Source organism: Micromys minutus (assembly GCF_963924665.1).
Source record: "Micromys minutus genome assembly, chromosome: 9".
NCBI classification, from domain to species: Eukaryota; Metazoa; Chordata; class Mammalia; order Rodentia; family Muridae; genus Micromys; species Micromys minutus.
In genome coordinates, this window is record NC_137978.1 from 22,840,166 (window position 1) to 22,862,029 (window position 21,864).

Sequence of the window (21,864 nt, forward strand, 5' to 3'; positions counted from 1 at the left end):
CCCTACCTACCCCACCCCCATTCATGATGGTGATTATGATGATTTGGTGTCTAATTTTTGGAGGGTTTTTGTCTGTTTGATCAGTTGCTTATTCTGTTTTGGTTTTTTGTTTTGTCTTTGTTTATAAGACAGAGTCTTATGTGACTTTGTTAGTTAGAATGGCCTCAAACTAGGCTCTGTAGCTAAGAATGAACATGGATAGGAATGGCCTTGAACTTCTTATCCTCCTGCTTCTACCTCGAAAATGCTGGGATGCCAGCAAACATGTCCCATAATACCTTATTTGGTGATGTTTGTTTGTTTTCTTTTCAACTTCTGGATTTCATTCTTGGTGCTTTTTTCATACACAGATTATACTCTCTTTTTCCTTCCATACCTCCCATTCATCCTTCCAAGTAGTGCCCTCTCTGCTTTCATGTCAGATGCCTACAGTGACTTCTTAGCACAACACAAATTTACATCTAGATTTTTACACGTAAGAAAACACTATTTTCCTTTTTAGTCTGGCTTATTTGGTTAACATAAGACTTCCATTTTCTTGATAATGTTGTAATTCATTTTATTCTTCTCTATATCTGCAGAAAATTGCATTGCGTGTGCATATTTTTATATCCATTTATATTTTACATCCATGGGCAGCTAGAGCTAAGCCCGTTCCATTTCTTGGCTGTTAGGAATAGTGTAACAGTAAACATGGATATTCAAGTAGCTCTGTGATGTGCTGACTTAGAATCCTTAGGTATATAACTGGGAATGGCATAGGTGGGTCATATTATAGCTCAGTTTTTGGTTTTGTGTGGAATCTCCATACTGATGTCCACTCTAGTTTTACCAGTTCAAATACCTGTCAAGTGTGTAAGTGTCCCCTTTTTCCACATCAGAGGGCATTTGTCTCCTCATACACACTTAGCATTTGTTCTCAGTCTTTTTTTTTGAGGGGGGCAATAAGCCATTCTGACGTGGGTAAGATGGAGTCTGAAAGCAGTTTTAGTGTGCATTTCCCTGAAGGCTAAGAATCCTGAGTACTTAGTCTTCATTGGCCATTTTAGAGTTTATTATATAGCCTAAATAATTAATCCGCTTCAGATAAATAGATGGCAAAAGTTTTCTTCTATGGGTTGTTTCTTTACTATTAGTTGCATGCAACCCCATTTGTCATTTCTTGGGTTTGTACTTTGGCGGTAGCATCTTGGAACGTCTTCACCTGTACCTGTACCTTCAACAGAATCCAACATTCAGTTCTGATTTCATGCTTCTTGTGGGAAATCATTTGTAAGAGAATTTAAATTTATATTCCCAAGATAGTCTGAGTAAAAGTATGTATTCTTTGGAGTCACTTTAGCCCATTTGTCACTCCTGTCTGCAGTAGAGGAATACTTGCTTTGTTGTAAAATATTAGAATTGTGATCTCCTTGAATTAAAAAAAAAAAAAAAAAAAAAAATACAGGGACCGGAGAGATGGCTCAGTGGTTAAGAGCACTGACTGTTCTTTCAGAGATCTTGAGTTCAATTCCCAGCAACCACATGGTGGTTTACAACCATCCATCTTTATGCCTTCTTCTGGTGTATCTGAAGACAGCTACAGTGTACTCATATAAATAAAATAATAAAGAAAAAAGAATGCTAAATGTTTTATAGTTATTGATTTATTGTTTTTCTTAATGGATTGAGAAAAAATAGTTTACAGCACAGATGCTGTAGTTTTTATAACATGTTCATTTGTCATGTATAACTAAGTGGTAGTTTTTTTTTTTTGTTTGTTTGTTTTTTTTTTCCTGTCTTAGAATTTCTGTTGCTATGGTAAAACAATGGTTTATTTGGCTTACACTTTCACATCACATAAAGAAAGGTAGGGCAGGAATTAGAGGCAGGAACTGAAGAAGGCTGGTGAAGGAACACTGCTTGCTGCCTTGTTCCTCATGGTCGGGCAGTTAGGAGCTGCCTGTCCTGGTGTTGGCCCCACTTGTGCCACTCATCAGTCAAGAGAATTCTCTATAGGCTGGCCTCTAGGCCAGTCTGGGTAGGCATTTTCTTAGTTGAGTCCCCCTTCCCAGTGACAGTAGTTTTTGTGTCAAGTTGACATAAAACTATCCAGCACAGACTTGAGTTGTTTTTCATGAAGTAACTCTGTTAAGGAGATTATTCTTAAAAACAAGCGTTTGTTTCTTACAGGTTCGAACAAGATCAGTTGGTGAATGTGTAGCGTTCTATTACATGTGGAAAAAGTCTGAGCGTTATGATTTCTTTGCTCAGCAAACAAGGTTTGGAAAAAAGAAATATAATCTCCATCCTGGTGTAACGTGAGTTCTTTTCAAAGCTTTCTTGGATTTTTCTTAAAAGAATTGTGGATTTTGTAGTCTAGCAAAGTACAGTTTATGTTAGTTTAAAAATTATATCTTGACATGTAAGGCATTCAGACTTTGTCTTTAAAAAATTGTAAACTCCATGCATGTTAAGACAAGCATAATGCCAAGTTTTAGCGTGCAGGTTTTCATTAGGTATTCTTGAAATGGAAGAGGAGAACATATTAATACTATATTCTGTCTAATTCATTGTCTTCCTGTTCCCTTTAAACCTCCTCTCCTTTTCCTTTGTGAGGCAGTCTTGTTCTCTAGTCCTGGCTAGGCTGGCCTCATCCTTAGTAATTATATCAACCTTCCAAGAGCTGGGATCGTGTGTGTGTGTGTGTGTGTGTGTGTGTGTGTGTGTGCCATCACATGTGGCTTCATATTGACCTTTGCAAAGAGTAAAATAGGACTAAGTCAGGTTTCTCTAATAAAACTATTGTGCTCTATAACTAGAGGAAGGCCATTAAAGAGGAAAAGAAATTCATTTGTTTCTTGTCTAGTCTATTTTGATCCTTGCAACTAAAACAAGATACAAATGTAGATGTTCTTAAAGGGGGGGAAAGGGCACAGGAATGTGATCGTCAGGTTACATTGAATCTTCTTGTTGACTAGATTTACCTTTTTCTAGTTTTCCCGAGTCTTTTAGGATACATAGCAGAAGCGATATGTAGTAATGATAGTAATGCAGCCCAAACTTGGGGTGAAGCAGTGGCAGTAGTCTAATCCCACTGCATGGTATGTCTACTGCCCACTCAGCCTTCAGCACAGGAGCTGTAAGTCTGTGCAGTCAGAATTGGTGATCATTAGAATTTTTCTTATAAAGGAGCATTGCAAACTTTATCATTGCTTGATAAGTACTTTACAAATACTTTAGTGAATTTAATTTGATCGTTTAACTTGTAAACAGTTTAACCACTTGCTAAATTTATTATTTTTCTGAAATATTAAGTGCTACTACAAAGATGTAGGACTAGCTGTATCTTCCTTCCTGCCTCCCTACCTCTCTCCACCCTTCCTCTGTTTCAGAAACAATATTTACAAGTGCTGAATCTGTCATCATCGGCATGAGAACATACCACATTTGCCGTGTTATTTCCTGGTTCATCTGGTTGTCTCTTTCAGAAAGCTTTAGCAAAGGAATGGATGGAGTAAGGGCTCGGCTTAGTTGGCTTTGTGATATCCAGGGCAGCACTGTGCACAGGGATGTACCAAACATTCTGTTTCTCTCATAATCTCTGACAGTTTCTGAAAGGTTTTTGAAGGTATTGGACATCTTTATTTCTCATAGGTTAACTCTTTTTTTGTAGATGGGCAAACCATAGTTAAAGTAAACCACACTTTGTTTTTTCTAAGATGTGAGTTAATAACAATCCCATGTCAGAATGGGATGAAGTCACGAACGTGTTTGGTGTTTCCTGTAGGCAACTTTTATTCCTTTGCCTGCCTGCCTATCTGCCTTAAATTATTTTCCTCCCTAAGGAACCACAATATTTCTTTATAGGTATACTATACCTCCTGTAAGAAGCAACAACCAGCTGGGTGTGGCACCTTACACCTATAATCTCAGCATTCAGAAAGCTGAGACAGGATTCCCATGAGTGTAAATTTAGTTGGGGATGTACAGTTTCAGGCCAGCCAAGGCTACACAGCAAGACGCTATCTCACAACATAGATAAAATTGAAAAGAAGTCATGACCAGACTTCACATTATTATTCATGTTTTGAGAAATTATGATTTTTCTGTGAGAAATATTTCTACCTTGCTCACATTTTTGTCTAATAGTTTTATCTTAAGTGGTTACATAATGCATGTTTTAATGCCATAAACAGTGGTTCTCAACCATCCTAATGCTATGACTCTTTAATACAATTCCTCATGTTAGGGTGATTCCCCAATTATATTATTATTTTTGTTGTTACTTCATAGCTGTAAGTTTGCTACTATTATGAATTATAAACATCTATTTTTGCTAATGGTATTCGGTGACCCCTGGGGCAGGGGTGACCCACAGGTTGAGAACCACTACCTTAAAGTAAAATTTGTGAATTTTCTTTTTCTTCTTTTAGGTTCACATTAGACCAAGTTCATTATCTTTAAAGTCCTTGTTAAGTTTTTCTGTTTTGCTACTTTCCATTGTTTCCCAGAGTGAAGCACGTTTCCCCTTGCTGCCCACAGCCTCTGAGAGCCATATTCACATTGGAGCTTGCTAATCCAAATAATACTTAAAACTCCAGTTACCTGAACTCCAGCGCTCTTAACTTCCTCAATTGTTTGACCTGACTGTCTTCCTAAGCATATGGAATTTTATTAATAAAAATAAAGATGATGATGACTATTTCTCACAGTATCATTGCCATATTCAAAATTTGAACATAATTTGATGGTTTTTTTAATCTAGCTTTCTTTTGAAAAATTTTTAACTCTCCAATGTTCACTCTCACTAGGCTTTGTTTCCAGTAATTCTATGTAGTGTCTCTTTTTGCTTTAGCTTCTGAAGTTCCTGTGATATACACCTCTTACCTGTTTCTCTTTCTGTGTGCTTCATAATGACTCTGCAGTTTTTTAATGACAATGTAGAGCATAGAGCTGGAAGACCCTAAAAGCTGTTACGTTCATATTATCGTTATGTTTATTAATTTCTGGTCATGTTTCTATGATACGTTTGTCTCATGTGTGCACACATTTATGTGTATCGAGACCAAAGGGCAGCTTCTGGTGTTGCTTTCAGGAACTGTCCAAGTTTTTTAGACAGGGTCTTTTCTTGGTACCCAAAGCTTGCCATGATTGGCTAGCTTGCCTCGTGAGCTACAAGGATTCAGCACGTGTGCTGCCCAGTCTTGGGGCAACAAGTGTGTGGCCGTGTTTCAACTGGACTGTACAGAAATGGCAGCCAGCCCACAGCCATAATCTGCCACCTTCGTGTTCAGTACAATAACCTGTGTGTGGATAGGACACATGGGTTTATCTGCATTTTCTTTTAAAATCACTACCTTCGGATAGGTTTTCTCACCCCAGCACCGTGTGATCCTCAACTAATGAGATAGCAATGAAGTTACAAATGAGCCCAGGACTAGATCCATCACAGTATAGACGATGCTCATTTATATGGTTGCACTTTCAGGTGTTGCCTCCAAGAATCTGTAGACCTAGTCTGCCTCTGTTCAGAATGGCCTTAGACTCCAGTGCTCTCATCCTAACCTCTACTTACACACGCCCCGACTTTAGTCAGGCCATTTTGAGCCCTTTCTGCACACACATCTTAAAGTTTTGAAACTTGCTATGAACTTTGTTTTCCTTAGCTTTGCACCTTCATATATAGCCCTATAAATGTGTAGCTGAAAGTGAGACCCTGGTACAGCAGTGACATGAAAGTGAGCGGCAGTCAGAATGGGTTTGTTAACAGGCATGTTAATTCTAATTTTCAGCATTTTCTGTAAGGAAATAATTGTTGTATTATTTAACTTAAGGGATTACATGGATCGCCTTTTGGATGAAAGTGAAAGTGCTGCTTCTAGCCGAGCACCGTCCCCTCCCCCCACTGCCTCAAATAGTAGTAACAGCCAGTCGGAGAAAGAAGACGGCACTGTCAGCAATAGTAATAAAAATGGTGAGTAGCTCAGAAATGCACTACTTCTTTACAGTGAAGGACTGTGAATGGCTCAGAGAGATGTACTGTAAACTCTAGAGGCTGAGAATATAAATAATAGGAAATAGCACACATCCAGTAATACCATGGAGTTATTGGAAAGAGTTCTTAGTGACATCATAAAATGAAATTCATGAAACAAGCTCCACAGGGAAATTCATGCTAAGTAGCATCTCTCTTCTGATCCCACCTGAGTGGGATAATGTCTAGGCTTGAGTACCACTTTTAACTCATAAGACATATCTGCTCATTTTGCATCAGAAACATGTTCCTTTCTCTGTTAGTTTGAGAACTTGTGACATGCGCTTTAATCATTAAGACAAAGTTTAGGGCATACTTGATTTTTGAATGTTTGACTTGGCATAGTAACCTGAACAGTGAACAGATGTGAAACAGCATTTTATGGTCTTTTTCTATACATCTCTGTCTAAGAACAAGCCAGACAAGAGATTGCTCTGAGGCTAGCCTGGTCTACATAGTGAGCTCCAGGCTGGCCAGAGCTCCACATGAAACTCTGTCCCAAGTTCTCTCAAAAATTTCCCTCCTCCCAAAAAAGAACAAGCTGGGTACGCAGAGTGTGGTGTCAGTGGCCACGCAGGTCGGAGACTGCCTGTTACAGGCCGTTCTGTAGTCAGATGCACCTCTGTTGATAGCGATGTGCGAAGCTTTGCAGCTGGAACTGAGGTAGGTGCTCAGGGAGCTCACACTCTTGGTACACCAAGAAAATCCAAATATCAGCTGTTTGATAGGGAAAACACTGTTAGAGTAAGAAAATTTTCATATGACCCTCAAAAAAGAGGTCAGAAGAGATCAGGTAAGTATAATCCAAATTTTCAGGTTTTTCAAAGAAAGGGTAGAATTTTATAGCTTAATTTTTTTTACATACTTCTTAATTTTTTAGGTTTATTTCCTTTTTAATTAATATACCAAAGTAGTAGTACAGTTCTTTGTCAGTTTAATATAGTTTTTTAGTCTAGCTACCACAGAAGTGTTTCTTTAGTATTATATAATACATAGTTCCTGTGTGGCATTCAAGATCTGGACACATATTAACTTGAGAATAATAGAGTATTTTCTTTGACCAAAATATAATCTTTGAGACTCAACTTTTTGTTGTTGTTGTTTTTCTTTCTTTTTTTAAGATTTATTTTTATTTATATGAGTACACTGTAGCTGTTTTCAGACACAGCAGAAGAGGGCATCAGATCCCTTTACAGATGGTTGTGAGCCACCATGTGGTTGCTGGGAATTGAACTGAGGGCCTCTGGAAGAGCAGTCAGTGCTCTAACCACTGAGCCATCTCTCCAGCCTGAGACTCATCCTTTTTGTTGAATATTTGTCACATAATTTAGATTTAATTGTATTGGGCTGGAGGGATGGCTTAGCAGTTAACAGCACTAGTTGCTCTTCCAGAGGCCCTCAGTTCAATTCCCCAGAAACCACATGGTGGCTCACAACCTAATAATGGGGCATGATATTCTCTTCTGTCATGCAGACGTATATAAATAGAGTGCTCATATGAATGAATGATTTAGTTATTTCTAGTGTTGAAGTCAGCTCTAATGATCTTTCTGCTATTTTATTTAATTGGAATAAATTTTTTGTACCTATTATATATGGTTAAGTTCTTGCTGCATACAATCCAGAATGACCTTGGCCTCAATTCTCACATCCTATGAGACCAGTGTCAGTATATTCTTACATAGTAGTAATTCTTTTAATATTAATATTTTTAAACTTTATGTGTATGTATGTATGTGTGTGTGCGTGAGACTTGAGGCTGGGAAAATGTTAGATCCCTTGAGACTAGATTTATAGGTTGTTGTGAGCCACCATGTGCAATTAATTATAGGTGCATGTAAGCATTCATATGGATTCTAGAAATTGAACCCAGGTCTTCCTCTGGGAACATTAAGTGTTCTTAGCCACTGAGCCATTGCTCCAGCCCTGACACTTTTGATATATGTCAGGTTAAAATCCGTTGTTTTAGTTGATCTTTGCATCAACTGTGAACTATGCCCTTGCCTGGGTCTCCTGGTGTGTAAGGAAGCTGCAGTGTAGTCTATGGAGACCTTGCTATGTCTGCTGGTAAGCAGTTGAACCAGGGCGTCATAGCACGAGTGAATGCACTCTCCTTTGATGCTTATCTTGTTCGAAATGTGTATTATAGCAGTAATTTCAGAAGAGTTGACAAGTTTAGCTTTTTGTGTTAAGTTCCATTTATCTTTCTCTGAATGTAGGTGTGTCATCTAATGGACCAGGAGAAATACTGAACAAAGAAGAAGTAAAAGTTGAAGGCTTCCATGTTAATGGACCAATAGGTGGAAATAAGAAACCACTTCTTACAGATATGGACACTAATGGTTATGAAGCAAGTAACCTGACCACTGACCCAAAACTTGCCCATATCACTGCAAGAAATGAGAATGATTTTGATGATAAAAACGAGAGACCTACCAAAAGGCGGCGGATAAACAGCAGTGGGAAAGAAAGTCCGGGCTCATCTGAGTTTTTCCAGGAAGCAGTCTCACATGGGAAGTTTGAGGAACATGAGAACACAAATGACTAACTCTAAGGCCTATTTTACTTTCTTTGCAGTAAAGTCTGGTTTGACTACAATTTTCAGGGTTGGGGGGGTGACCTTTAGAAAGCTGATTTCCTTGAAGCAGTTGGTTAACTCTTGAAATTTGAATTAAGTCCTAACTTTAAGAAATGGGATTCATAATTCTACTTTTGCAAGTTCTTTTACTTCAAATTATTGAAGCCCTCTTACGGATATTAAAACATTGATAAATTTGAATGACCCAAAGACTTAACTGCACCTTCTCCTTTGAGAAACAAATCATATATTTGACTAGAAGGTAATCTTATTCTTTATGAGGAAGAAAAAACGTTTGTTTCTGCTCAACACCAACTTTTTTATTATCTAGAAATGTCTTTATAGCAGACATTTTTCTCTCCATACAAATTGAACATCATCACTAAGGAAACCCTCATGAATCCTGAAGGTTATGCTAGCATGATTTTTATATGTAGAAGTTTAAAAATAAACCAAGTCAGGTTTGTATTTGTAAAATTGTTGACATCAATGATGTCTTTCCATATTCTTATCTGGGCTTAAGAAATACATTCTGTATTTTTCCAGATTCTTTGTAGCCTTTGAAAGATTTTTACAGTACATATGTCTTGACTGAGCTGTTCTTTCTTAATACAAAAAGCTTGTATAATTTTCTTAACTTGTACAGTTGGTAAACTTTTATGAGAGGAACTGATATTCTGAGTCTGTCAGCTTTCATTTTATTTTGCTAAGATTTTTCTAATGAATTTTTAAGTGTGTGTAGTTAATCAAGTCATGTTTCTTATCCAGGTGGTAAAAGCATTCAGAAAGAATTAGAATGTGTTATTTTCAAACTTCTACTTACTGACAAATAATTTTGGACTTCTAAATTTCAGCATGGTACTTGGATTACAAGCTTGTTTGCATTTGCTATAATTTTATAAATTAATTTTGAAGCAGAACAAAGACTTACAGTCAGCTTAAGTGTGTAGATGTATCGGGCTGAATAGAATTCTATTCAGTTACTCTCATGTGCCCTATAAGGTTCCTCATTGTTTCCATTAAGTCAACAGAAAGGGAAGGCCAGATGACATTGTGATATTGCCATATCCAAGGAGTAGCTGTTGACAGGTAGCAATATTCATTTTTATTAGAAAATAATGGTTTTAAGAATTTTCGGATCTTTCCAGTTGTAATCCAGTTTGTCAGATTTGATACTCTTTTTTTCCAAAATGAAACACATACGAAATAATCATTGTTCTGTGTGATTTTTTTTAAAAGGGTTATCTGCACTAGCCTTGTAAGGATGGGTGCCATTTTATTTTTAGTGCAAAATTCTTACAAAATGTAGTTTTATACAGCTGATAGATCAATCTATCTCTAGACTGTTTTTTTAGTGAATGATTATTAACTATCTTTTCTCACACAGGCACATCCCCAAATGCTGTTTTCAGCTTTATCTCAGCCATCAGTTCAAGGGCCAGTGCTTTCAAAGACAGATCTGTGGTCCTTTCACTGGCTCAGTTGTCTGATGCAGGTTGGGTAAAGGTTTGCACTGAGAATGAGCACCCAGGTCTCTCCTTCATAGTATTCTTACAGTTGTCCAGACTGCTTCCCTTGACCAATGGGAACAACCTCCCCCCCCCCCCCCCCCATCAGTATTGGAAGCCACTCTAACAACACGTCAACATAATACGCATATGCTGTTGTTTGCAGAAATACTCTAGTAAGTCAGTTTCAGATGGAAGTGCTGAGAAGCATGAGAGGATTTTGTGTGTGTTTAATGAAAACATTAATTTATCCAGAATGGCAGTAGGTTGAGTAGCTTTAGCAGATGGTCATAGCCTCTGTCTTCCTGCCACCCCCACAGAGTCTCACTGTGTAGCCCAGGCTGTCCTGGAACTTAACAATCCTTCTACCTCAGCCCTCTAATGCTGAGATTGGAGGTGTTTCCCACCACACCCAGCAACGACCTATTTTCTAAAGCAGATTTTATTGAGTCCAGACCACCCTAGCTCTTTTGTCACAGATGGTCTATAGGGATGTTTTTTTTTTTAAAAAAAAAAAAAAAAAAAAAAAAAAAAAACAGTGATGCTGTGCTTTTTAATCATTACACTGTTGGGGGTGTCAGCCCACCTTTTAAAGGATGCATCTGCTGGGCGAGTTCTTGAAACTGCTGTTACAGGAACATTTTAAGGGCATTCTCAGGCATGTTGGCAAGTGTGCCAGGTGTATGAGTGTTCATAAATCTTTTTTTAAAGTATGCATAATGAAACATTCCTCTAATACACAATGCTCAGCTTTTCCCGAGTATGTTCTGTATTTGTACAGAGATTTCACCCTTTGTTCAAAAATGCAGCCACTGAAACTTAAGTCATTGCACTTTTAAACAGTTTGACAATATCATGAGTAATTTGCTTAAGATTTAGTATATTTCATAACTCTTGAACGTTTACATAACTGAAATGAGGAAATAAGCCTCCATGAGTAGGGATGTAGCTCAGTTGCTTGGATGCTTACCCAGCATGCATGAAGCCTGGGTTCCATCCCCAGAACCACATAAACTGGGTGTGGTGGCACACACCTGTCATCCTAAGCACTTGGGAGGTGGAGGCAGGAGAATCAGAAGTTCAAGGCCATCCTCTACTACATAGTGAGTTTGAGGCTAGCCTGATGTCTGAGATGCTGTCTCACATAGAATGTCTCTGTTGCTAGTTACTTAGGTCCCAGCCAAACACTGTCATTTTCATTTGAAACATGCAATGTTTATGAAGTATTCTCAGTAAGGTTCAGAATCTGTTACTCAGTTCAACACAAATCTGTTAAGCTTTAAAAAGTATTTGAAGTACTTTAAGTAGGCATTCAAAATTATGAATTAGATGTTTTTAAATTTCTGCATAATAATTTTGCACTGTAATATATGTCCTTTCTCCCCTTTCCTTCTGCCATTCTGATATGCTCATTAAAATATTTTTGTAAACAAGATTTTGTGTGATGTGGTGTGTGATGTCTAGTTGTTTCACTGCTTCAGTTTCACTGTTTAACAAACTCCATGTTCTTCAGTGGTTCCTGGTTTCAGTTACATGACATTGGACTGTTTTCTGTCTTTTTAAAACTTTTAATGGATGGGGGTTTTTGTTTTGTTGGTCTCTGTTATGTAGCAGTGACTGAACTGGAGCTCACTACATAGACCAGGCTGGCCAAAAACTCATGAGGTCTGTCTTCCTCTGCCTCCCAAATGCTATCCAAAGGTGCACACCTTTGATACCTAGACATGTAGCCCAAACTGGCTTTGATCTTCTGTTTCAAGTGATAGAATTAAAGAATATACCACCATACCTGGGAAAAGGGGTATGTTCTTTTCTTATCTCCTTAGAGGGGCTTTACTCCGAAGACCTCCATTACCCTCTTTCTCTGAACTATATGATTAACAAGTATTACTTTTCTTTTTCAGTGAAGTCTATACCACTTATTTGCAAAATAAAACAATATTTATTGTTCTATTGGTAGGTAGCCCATAGTGGTACTTGGAATACCTGAGTGTTGGTTCACTTTCATAAGCAACAGTTATGTGTGTCAAACTGACAGTTACCAGTACCAGACTGGCAGGCTTTCCCAGATGTCTCTAGTCATAAAAATACCCAGCACATTGGAAGAATGACTCTTCAGATTTTAATCTTGTTTTTTATTTAACTGATAATTTTATCTTTAAGCCTTGTAACTCTGGTTACTTGGAATTTTTAGGACTCATAGGAACATCCACCCAAGTTAACCTGATGTCATGTATTATCTGAATTGATGTCTTCCTATGCTAAGACATGAAAAGTGACATATTTAAGATGTATACAAAGACATTTAAATTTGTTTTGAATAAGTAATTTAAACGAATGCAAAGGCTGTTAAGCCCTCCTAGCACCTGGGAGGTAGAAGCCAGGGGATCAGATCAATGTTCAAGGTCTTTGCCTGCCTACACAGCAAGTCTGCAGCCTGCTTGGGCTAAATGGGACACTTATATTTGGGGGGGATTGGTGTTTCAGAACACCTTCTCTGTGTCAGCTTGGCAGTCCTGGGACTTGCTGTATAGACCAAGCTCGTCTCAAATTGATAAAGATCTGCCTGTTTCTTCATCCTTCCCAAGTTCTGGCAACCATTACCAGCCATAACTTTTCTCTATATGCACATTGTTATGTGCATATTATCTGGTGCAGAACACTAAAGCTGTGTAAACTAGAGCCATATTCCAGTTTTTCTCCATCTAAACTGATGGGGATGATTTCTTCATTTAAATGTCAGTAGTTGAGACTGGGGAGATGCCTTAGCTGTTCCAAGCTCTGGCTATTTTGTTTTTTCCAGAGGACCCAGATTTGATTCTCAGCACCAAGGGATCTGGCAGCATCTTCTGACTTCCTTGAGCTCTGCATGTACATGGTGCATAGACTTTTTTGAGTGAAACACCCATACACTTAAAATTGAACCAGTTAAATATTTGTATCCATATAACTTACAATCCAGCAGAATGTTTGGGTCTCTTGTGCCAGACACTTAAGAGACTCAGCATGTCTTCAAATACACAAGTGTGGGAGTCAAAAGAAGCATTTTATATGGGAACAAGAGAGGCACTGTTGGGAAAATGAGTTCACTCACCACTTTGCAATAGACCTTTAGCTAAGTAAGATTTATTTTTTAAGATTTCTTAGACATGACCAACAAACGCCATTCACTTTTCATACCCACCACAGAGCATGTTGTATTGGACAGCTCTCCAGTTCAGTGCTGTTGCCTAAGCCTGAGAAGAGGTGTTGCCTAGTGGAGGGTTAGTGTAGTGGTTAAAGTTTTTTCTCATCATTGCTAACATTCATGGGCTGAATTGACTCTCCATGTTCTGAAAGGTAGTTTGTCGAGTTCTGGTAATCCTGGGATAAGGGATTTGTGTCCCTCTTTTAGAAAGCAGATGAACTTTTAAAGAAATTTGACAGTTATCTTTGTCTTCCTCGTGTGCCCAGCTGGACTTTGGCCAGGTGAACATGAGATGCCAGTTATTCCGAGCATGCCCTTTTAAATTATCTAATAACAATACTCTGAACAAATACATTGTAGATACTGGGAATTTACTTGGGTGACTTATATTTTGAAATTTCCAACCTCCTGAATTGGATGTTTAATGTTTGCAGTGTGGTATCCACTCGACGGCCTACATTTACTTACAGTGTTAAAAGATGGCTGTTGGCATTTTAGAAAAAAATGTAGATGTGCTTGGGCTATGTGTGCAAAGTTTCTAATGGTGTATACAGGGGCTGATGTCACAAGGCAGTGAGCACACATGCCATCATAAAGAAATTCTTTTGTCCCTAGAGAGCACCGGATAAGGACAGGTTTATAATCTTACCTAAAATCCTCCAGCCACCATTCTAGACAGGAAGATACTGAGAGTACATTTGTAAAATCAGAACCCACAGACAAAACACTTAGGTCCACATTAAAATGCTTCCATAGTTAACAAATTTCAGGCTAGATTTTGTTATCAAATGAGTTTGGCAACTCAAAAATTCTGATTTTCAGAGCCCAGTGGATTTCAGACTTAAAGATTTGTAGTTAATTCTAAATTCTTTGCTGACATTCACATGGCAATTAGTCCTAATTGTCCTTATTTTCTAGGACAAATGAAAACACCTAGTGTGTGTGATTTGACATACACTCTGGCCCTTCTGTGTAGTGCTGGGCAAAACGAGCCTGCCGCAGTCCAGACTCAACCTCCTAGAGCCCTGTATGCTGCCCTGTCTTTTATAAAAGGGAAACCATGTAAAAATGGGACCTTGACCAGGACTCTGCAGCCATATACCAAGCAGCTTAGGGCTAGACACCTCTCTGTCCTTTCTCTTCACAACACTTACTAGTTTATATGGGTTCATGAATAGGGCTAGTAAACGGCCAAGACCAGAGTTACAGGTTTCTGTTAGCTACCCTTTGGCCAATTGCTATTCTGGGAATGAAGGCCAGTCTTCACAGGGTGATGGCTTCCTTCTGAGTCCCTTGGCTTACAAGAAAAGGCATTCTCTCAGAAACAATGCTGATAAAGGTAAAGATCCCCAGGCCAGTCAACAAACCCACTGCAATAACATTGGGCACTCTGGGCTATGGCTTCCAGGGATTGTGCCATACTCAAAACAAACCAGGCTTCACCTCTCCCTCCGGTCTCCTAATGGAGAAAACAGATGCCTTGAGAAGTTAGAACCTTTTCTTTTCAGTCACTTGTTTCCCAAGGCACATTTTTGTGTCCAAGGATGACATGCATCTTAGGGAAATTACCTTCCATCTCTAAATGTGAGTTTTAGAAAAGGGAGATTCTTCAAACTGGAAAACCAAATGGAGGCCAACGGGCTCTGAATAGAGCAGGGATGTGAACCTCTATGGACCTTGATCTAGCCAAACAATAGTGACTATTGGGGTGAAAGACAAGACTGGACAGCATTCAGTGGGACTTTCTGTCCACTGAACGAACTATTAGCCAGGCTGGAATTTGGAATGCTGTGTCTTCCAGAACACTCTAGAGCTAGTCAGAGTTCCCTATATCTTATCTATACACCTGTACGTCTCCACCTTGTGACCACTTTACTGCTTTCAAATGTGCATCGGTGTTTCATGTGCCTGTGTGTGGGTGTCCTATCCCGTGGAACTGGAGTTATGAGCAGTTGTTAGCTGTCATGTGGGTGCTGGGAATTGAACCTGGGTCCTCTGAAAGACCAACTGGTGCTGTTAAACCACTGAGCCATCTCTCCAGCTTCACAACTTTTAACGCAGACTTCATCGTCATCTTCCGTCTGTGCCTCCATGCTGGCTTCACTCCGTCAGTTCTCATGTACACAATGGTTTTCTCACTTTGTCCTCTGAAGTTCTGTCTGGCCCTCCAGAGCACGGCCCTCCTGGTAAACTGCAGTCCAAGCTGCCTGGGGTAGCCTGGACAGCTTAGTCACTGGCCAGCTGTCAGGCCAGGTCAGGCTGGCAGATGGCTCTTCCTTTCCGATCCTGTTAGCAGGTGACCGCAGTCCTATCGCTCAGTTACAGTTGTACTAACTGCATCCAGCACTGTCTCACAGACTGTGGGTTTGTCACCTGAGGCCTGAAGCTGAGGCAAACACTGCAGCTGGCGTTGCCTTTCCAAAACATATGCTAAAAACTAAAATATTTTTAAACTAAAAATTGATCACTATCAAGATTTATTCATTTAACAAGTATTTATTGTGCACCTATAGTATACCGAGCATGGGCTGGGAACTAAGAAGACCAAAGCCTCTGCCTTCAAAACGCTTAAGAATGATTGTGCAGCCTTTGTGTGTGATGGAGCTGAGTACCAAGTATATGATTGAAGACAGGGCATGGGCATGTGCACGCGCACACACACACACACACATACACACACACACACACACGAATAAATATAAAATCCCCCAATAAAGTCTTTCCTTATCCAAAATGACTGAAAATAGAATCTTGACAAGACGTTTCTCTCCTCACAGCTAGCTCATCATGGGCACATCAAAGATAGCACATACACAGTCACAGGTTTTGCGGCAGACTTGCAAAGCATTAATACTGAGTTGTGTCCCTACCCCTGGACTGCAGGTACATGCACATCACCTTCCTTTTCTTCCTTTTTGTTTTTTTCTTGCATATTTATGGATTTACATTTCAAATGTTATCCCCTTTCCCAATTTCCCCTCTGGAACCCCCTTTTCCATGCCTCCTCCCCCTGCTTCTATGAGGGTGCTCCCCCTCCCAACCACCCACTCCCACCTCACTGCCCTGGCATTCATCTACACTGGAAAAAATCAACCCTTCACAGGACCAAAGGCTTATACTCTTGTTAATGCCAGCAATGCCATCCTCTGCTACATATGTGGCTGGAACCAGGGGTTCCCCCATGTGTACTCTTTGGTTGGTGGTTCAGTCCCTGGGAGCTTTGGGGGGGTCTGGTTAGTTGATATTGTTGTTCTTCCTACAGGATTTCAAACCCCTTCAGTTCCTCCAGTCCTTTCTCTAACTCCTCCATTGGGCTCCCTGTGCTCAGTCTGATGGTTAGCTGCAAGCATTTTCCTCTTGGTAAGGCTCTGGCAGGGCCTCTCAGAAGACATCCTCCATATCAGGCTCCTGTCAGCAAGCACTTCTTGGCATTAGCAATAGTGACTGGGTTTGGTGGATGGATCCCCAGGTGTGGCAGTCTCTCCATGGCCTTTCCTTCAGTCTCTGCTCCACTCTTTGTCGATGTATTTCCTTTAGACAGGAGCAATTATGTGTTAAAATTTTGAGAAGGGTGGTGGCCCCATCTCCCAACCGGGGGCCTTGCCTAACCTCTGGATATGGTTTATACAGGTTCTCCCTCCCTGTTGTTGGGCATTTCGGCTAATCTCATCCCTGTTGGGTCCTGGGAGCCTCTTGCCTTCCTGGCATCTGGAACTTGCTGGTGGCTACCCTGTTCCTCATCCCCCATTGCTACACATCTCTATTCAAATTCCTGACCCTCTGTATATCATCCCCCTTTCCTCTTATACCTGATCCTCCCCTCTTTCCCTTCTGCCCCTCTCTTCCTTCCAAGTCCTTCCTTCCTTCTACCTCCATAAGTATTTTAATCCCTCTTCAAAGAAGAACTGAAAAATCCACATTTTGCTTCTTCCTTCTTCTTGAGCTTCATATGGTCTGTGAATTGTATGTATGGTATTCTGAGCTTTTGGGCTAATATCCACTTATCAGTGAGTGCACACCATGTGTGTTCTTTTGTGGCTGGGTTAAATTACCTCACTCAGGATGATATTTTTTGTTGTTTTGTTTTTTTAAACACTCTTCTTTTTTAAAGATTGTTTTTAAAAGATTTATTTATTTATTACATATTATTATACTGTAGCTGTCTTCAGACACACCAGAAGAGGGCATCAGATCTCTTTACAGATATATGGTTGTGAGCCACCACCATGTGGTTACTGGAATTGAACTCAGGACCTCTGGAAGAGCAGTTGGTACTCTTAACCACTGAGCCATCTCTCCAGCCCTCAGGACGGTATTTCTAGTTCCATCCATTTGCCCAAGAATTTCATGAAGTCACTGTTTTTAGTAGCTCAATAGTACCCCATTGTGTAAAGGTTGTGTCCTTGTTATATGTTGAAGAATCTTTTGGGTATATGCACAGGAGTGGTATAGCTGAGCCCTCAGGTAGTACTATGTCCAATTATCTGATGAACCACCAGACTGATTTCCACAGTGGGTGTACCAGCTTGCAATCCCACCAACACTGGAGGAGTGTTCCTCTTTTTCCAAATCCTTGCCAGGATCTGCTGTCACCTAAGGGCTTTTTTTGTTTTTGTTGTTTTGTTTTGTTTTGTATTTCATGTATATGAGTACACTGTAGCTGTCCTCACACACAGAAGAGGGCACCAGATCTCATCATAGATGGTTGTGATCCACCATGTGGTTGCTAAGAATTGAACTCAGGACCCCTGGAAGACCAGTCAGTGCTCTTAAACTTTAAACCATCTCTCCAGCCCATCACCTGAGTTTTTGATCTTAACCATTCTGACTGCTGTAAGGTAGAATATCAGGGTCACTTTCATTTTCCTGTTGACTAAGGACGCTGAACATTTTTTTAGGTGCTTCTCGGCCATTTCAGTTTTCTCAATTGAAAATTCTCTGTTTAGCTCTGTTCCCCCTTTTCAAATAGGGTTATTTGGTTCTCTGGAGTCTAACTTCTTGATTAAGTTGCATGTATTAGATATTAGCCTTCTATCAGATACAGGATTGGTAAAGATATTTTTGCAATTTGTTGGTTGCCATTTTGTCCTATTAACAGTGCACTTTGCATAACAGAAGCTTTGCAGGTTAATGAGGTCCCCTTTGTCAATTTTTGCTCTTGGACCATAAGCCACTGGTGTTCTGTTCAGGAAATTTACCCAGTGCCTATGTGTTCTAATCTATTCCCCACTTTCTCATCTATTACTTTCAGTGTATCTGGTTTTATAAGCAGGTCCTTGGTCCACTTGGACTTGAGGTTTGTACAGGGAAATGAGGATGAATTGATTTGCATTCTTCCACATGCTGACCTCCAGTTGAACCAGCACCACTTGTTGAAAATGCTCTTTTATCCACTGGATGGTTTTAGCTCCTTTATAAATATCCAGTGACCATAGGTGTGTGGGCTCATTTCCCGGTCTTCAATTCTATTCCATTGATCTACCTGCCTGTCTCTGTATGAATACCATGCAGATTTTATCACAATTCCTCTGTAATACAGCTTGAGGTCAGGGATAGTTATTCCTCCAGAAATTCTTTTATTGGTGAAAATAGTTTTAGCTATCCTGGGTGTTTTGTTATTCCAAATGAATTTGCAGATTGCTCTTTCAAACTCTGTGAAGAATTGCATGGAATTTTCATGGGGATTGCATTCAATCTGTAGGTTGCTTTCTGCAAGATGGCCATTTTTACTATATTAATCATGCCAAACCAGGAGCATGGGAGATCTTTCCATCTTCTGAGATCTTCTATTTCTTTCTTCAGAGACTTGAAGTTCTTGGCATACAGATCTTTCACTTGCATGGTTAGAGTCACACCAAGGTATTTTACATTATTTGCAACTATTGTGAAGGCTGTCATTTCTCTAATTTCTTTCTCAGCCTGTTTGTCCTTTGAGTAGAGGAAGGCTATTAATTTGTTTGAATTAATTTTATATCCAGCCACTCTAATGAAGTTGTTTATCATGTTTAGGTTAGGTTCTCTACTGGAATCTCTGGAGCCATTTATGTATACTGTCATATCATCTGCAAATAGTGACATTTTGACTTCTTCTTTTCTAATTCATATTCTTTTGACCTCCTTTTGTTTTCTCTGGTTAGGACTTAGAGTACTATATTGAATAGGTACGGGGAGAGTGGGTGGCAGCCTTTTCTAGTCCCTGCTTTTAGTGGGATTGCTTCAAGATTCTCACCATTTAGTTTGATGTTGCCTACTGCTTTGCTGCATATTGTTTTTACTATGTTTATTATGTTAAAAATGGCCTTGAATTCCAGATCTTTCTAAGACTTTTAAAATGAAGGGGTTTGATTTTTGTTATGCTTTCTCAGCACGTAATGAGATGATCATGTGGTTTTTTTCCTTTGAGTTTGTTTATGTAGTGGATTATGTTGATGGATTTTTATATATTTAACTATTCCTGCATTTCTGGAATAAGGCCTACTTGATCTTGATGGATGATAGTTTTGATGTGTTCTTGGATTCAGTTTGTGAGGATTTTATTGAGTATTTTTGCATCAATATTTATAAAGGAGATGGGTCTGAAGTCTGAAGTTCTCTTTCTTTGTTGGGTCTTTCTGCGGTTTAGGTATAAGCATAATTGTGGCTTCATAGAACAAATTGGGTAGTGTTCTCTTCCTATTTTGTGAAATAGTTTGAAGAGTATTATTATTAGATCATCTTTGGAGGTCTGATAGAATAATGCACTAAATCCATCTTGTTCTGGGCTTTTTTTTTTTTTTTTTTTTTTTTTTTTTTTTTTTTTTGGTTGAGAGACTTTTAATGTGGCTACTTCTATTTTTTTTTTTTAGGTGTTATAAGATTGTTTAGATGTTTTATCTAATCCTGATTGAACTTTGTTACCTGGCATCTGTCTAGAAAATTGTCCATTTCATCTATATTTTTCAGTTTTGTTGAATATAGGCTTTTATAGTAGGATCTAATGATTTTTTTGAATTTCCTGAGTTCCTGTTGTAATTGCTCCCTTTTGTGTCTAATTTTGTTAATTTGGATACTGACTCTGTGCCTCCTGGTTAGTCTGCTAGGGGTTTAATCTATCTTATTAATTTTCTCAAAGAACAAGCTCCTGGTTTCGTTGATTTTATATATATATATATATAATTCTTTTTGTTTTTACTTGGTTGATTTCAGCCATGAGTTTGATTATTTCCTGTTGTTTATTCCTCTTTGGTGTATTTGCTTCTTTTTTTTTTCTAGAGCTTTTAGGTGTGCTGTCAAGTTATTGGTGTATATGCTCTCTTCAGTTCCTTTTTGGAGGCACTCAAAGATATTAGTTTTTTTCTTACACTTTATTCATTGTGTTCCAAAGGTTTGGGTATGTTGTGCCTTCATTTTCATTACATTCTCAAGTCCTTAATTTTTTTAAAGCTTTTATTTCTTCCCTGACCAAGTTATCATTGGATAGAATATTGTTCAGCTTCCATGTATATGTGACCTTTTTGTTGTTATTGTTGTTACTGAAGACCAGCCTTAGTCTGTGGTGACCTGATACAATGTATGGGATTATTTCCATTTTTTCTTATCTGTTGAAGCCTGTTTAATGACCAAATATATGGGCAGTTTTGGAGAAGGTATGATGAGTTACTGAGAAGAAGGTATCGTCTTTTTTTTCTTAGGGTGAAATGTTCTTTAAATAACTGTTAAATCTATTTGGTTCATAACTTCTGTTAGTTTCACTGTGTCTCTGTTTAATTTTACTCTGAAGTAGTGTCTGTCCTTGTCACTGAGGTTTGTTTCCTATATGCAGCAAAAGCTAGGTCCTCTCTACGTATCCAGTCTGTTAGTCTTTGTCTTTTTATTGGAGAATTGAGTCGATTGATGTTAGGAGATATTAAGGAATAGTGAGTGTTGCTTCATGTTGTTGTTGTTGTTAGAGGTAGAATTATGTTTGTTTGGCTATCTTCTTTTGGGTTTGTTAAAAGAGGATTACTTTATTGCTTTTTCTAGGGTGTTGTTTCCCTCCTTTTGTTGGAATTTTCCATTATCCATCTATTATGTAGGGCTGGATTTGTGGAAAGCTATTGTGTAAATTTGGTTTTGTCATGGAATATCTTGGTTTCTCCATCCATGCTAATTGGAAGTTTTGCTGGATATAGTAGCCTGGGCTGGCATTTGTGTTCTCTTAGAGTCTGTATGACATTTGCTCAGTATATTCCAGCTTTCACAGTCTCTGTTGAGAAGTCTGGTGTGATTCTGATAGGTCTGCCTTTATATGTTGCTTGACCCTTTTCCCTCACTGCTTTTAATATTCTCTCTTTGTTTTGTGCATTTGGTGTTTTGGTTATTATGTGGCAGGAGGAATTTCTTTTCTGGCCTAATCTATTTGCAGGTCTGTTGGCTTCCTGGATGTTCATGGGCATCTCTTTCTTTAGGTTAGGAAATTTTCTACTTAATTTTGCTGGAGATATTTACTGGCCCTTTAAGTTGGGAATCTTTGCTCTCTTCTATACCTATTATCCTCAGGTTTGGTCCCCTCATGTTGTCAAGGATTGCCTGTATGATTTTTGTTTGGAGCCTTTTG

General features: G+C 39.0%; 1 protein-coding gene across 5 annotated transcripts in view; it reads left to right on the forward strand.

Moving 5' to 3' along the window:
- Positions 1 to 11,508, forward strand: part of MIER1 (MIER1 transcriptional regulator) — a 49,865-nt gene extending 38,357 nt beyond the window's left edge. For all 5 annotated transcript variants that reach the window (XM_080921161.1, XM_080921157.1, XM_080921158.1 and 2 more), the window contains 3 exons: positions 2,173 to 2,300; positions 5,817 to 5,956; positions 8,236 to 11,508. In XM_080921161.1, the coding sequence (XP_080777287.1) occupies positions 2,173 to 2,300; positions 5,817 to 5,956; positions 8,236 to 8,564 (597 nt within the window). In that variant the 3' untranslated portion in view covers positions 8,565 to 11,508. The remainder of the gene's footprint in view (positions 1 to 2,172; positions 2,301 to 5,816; positions 5,957 to 8,235) is intronic.
- The last annotated feature ends 10,356 nt before the right edge of the window (positions 11,509 to 21,864 follow it).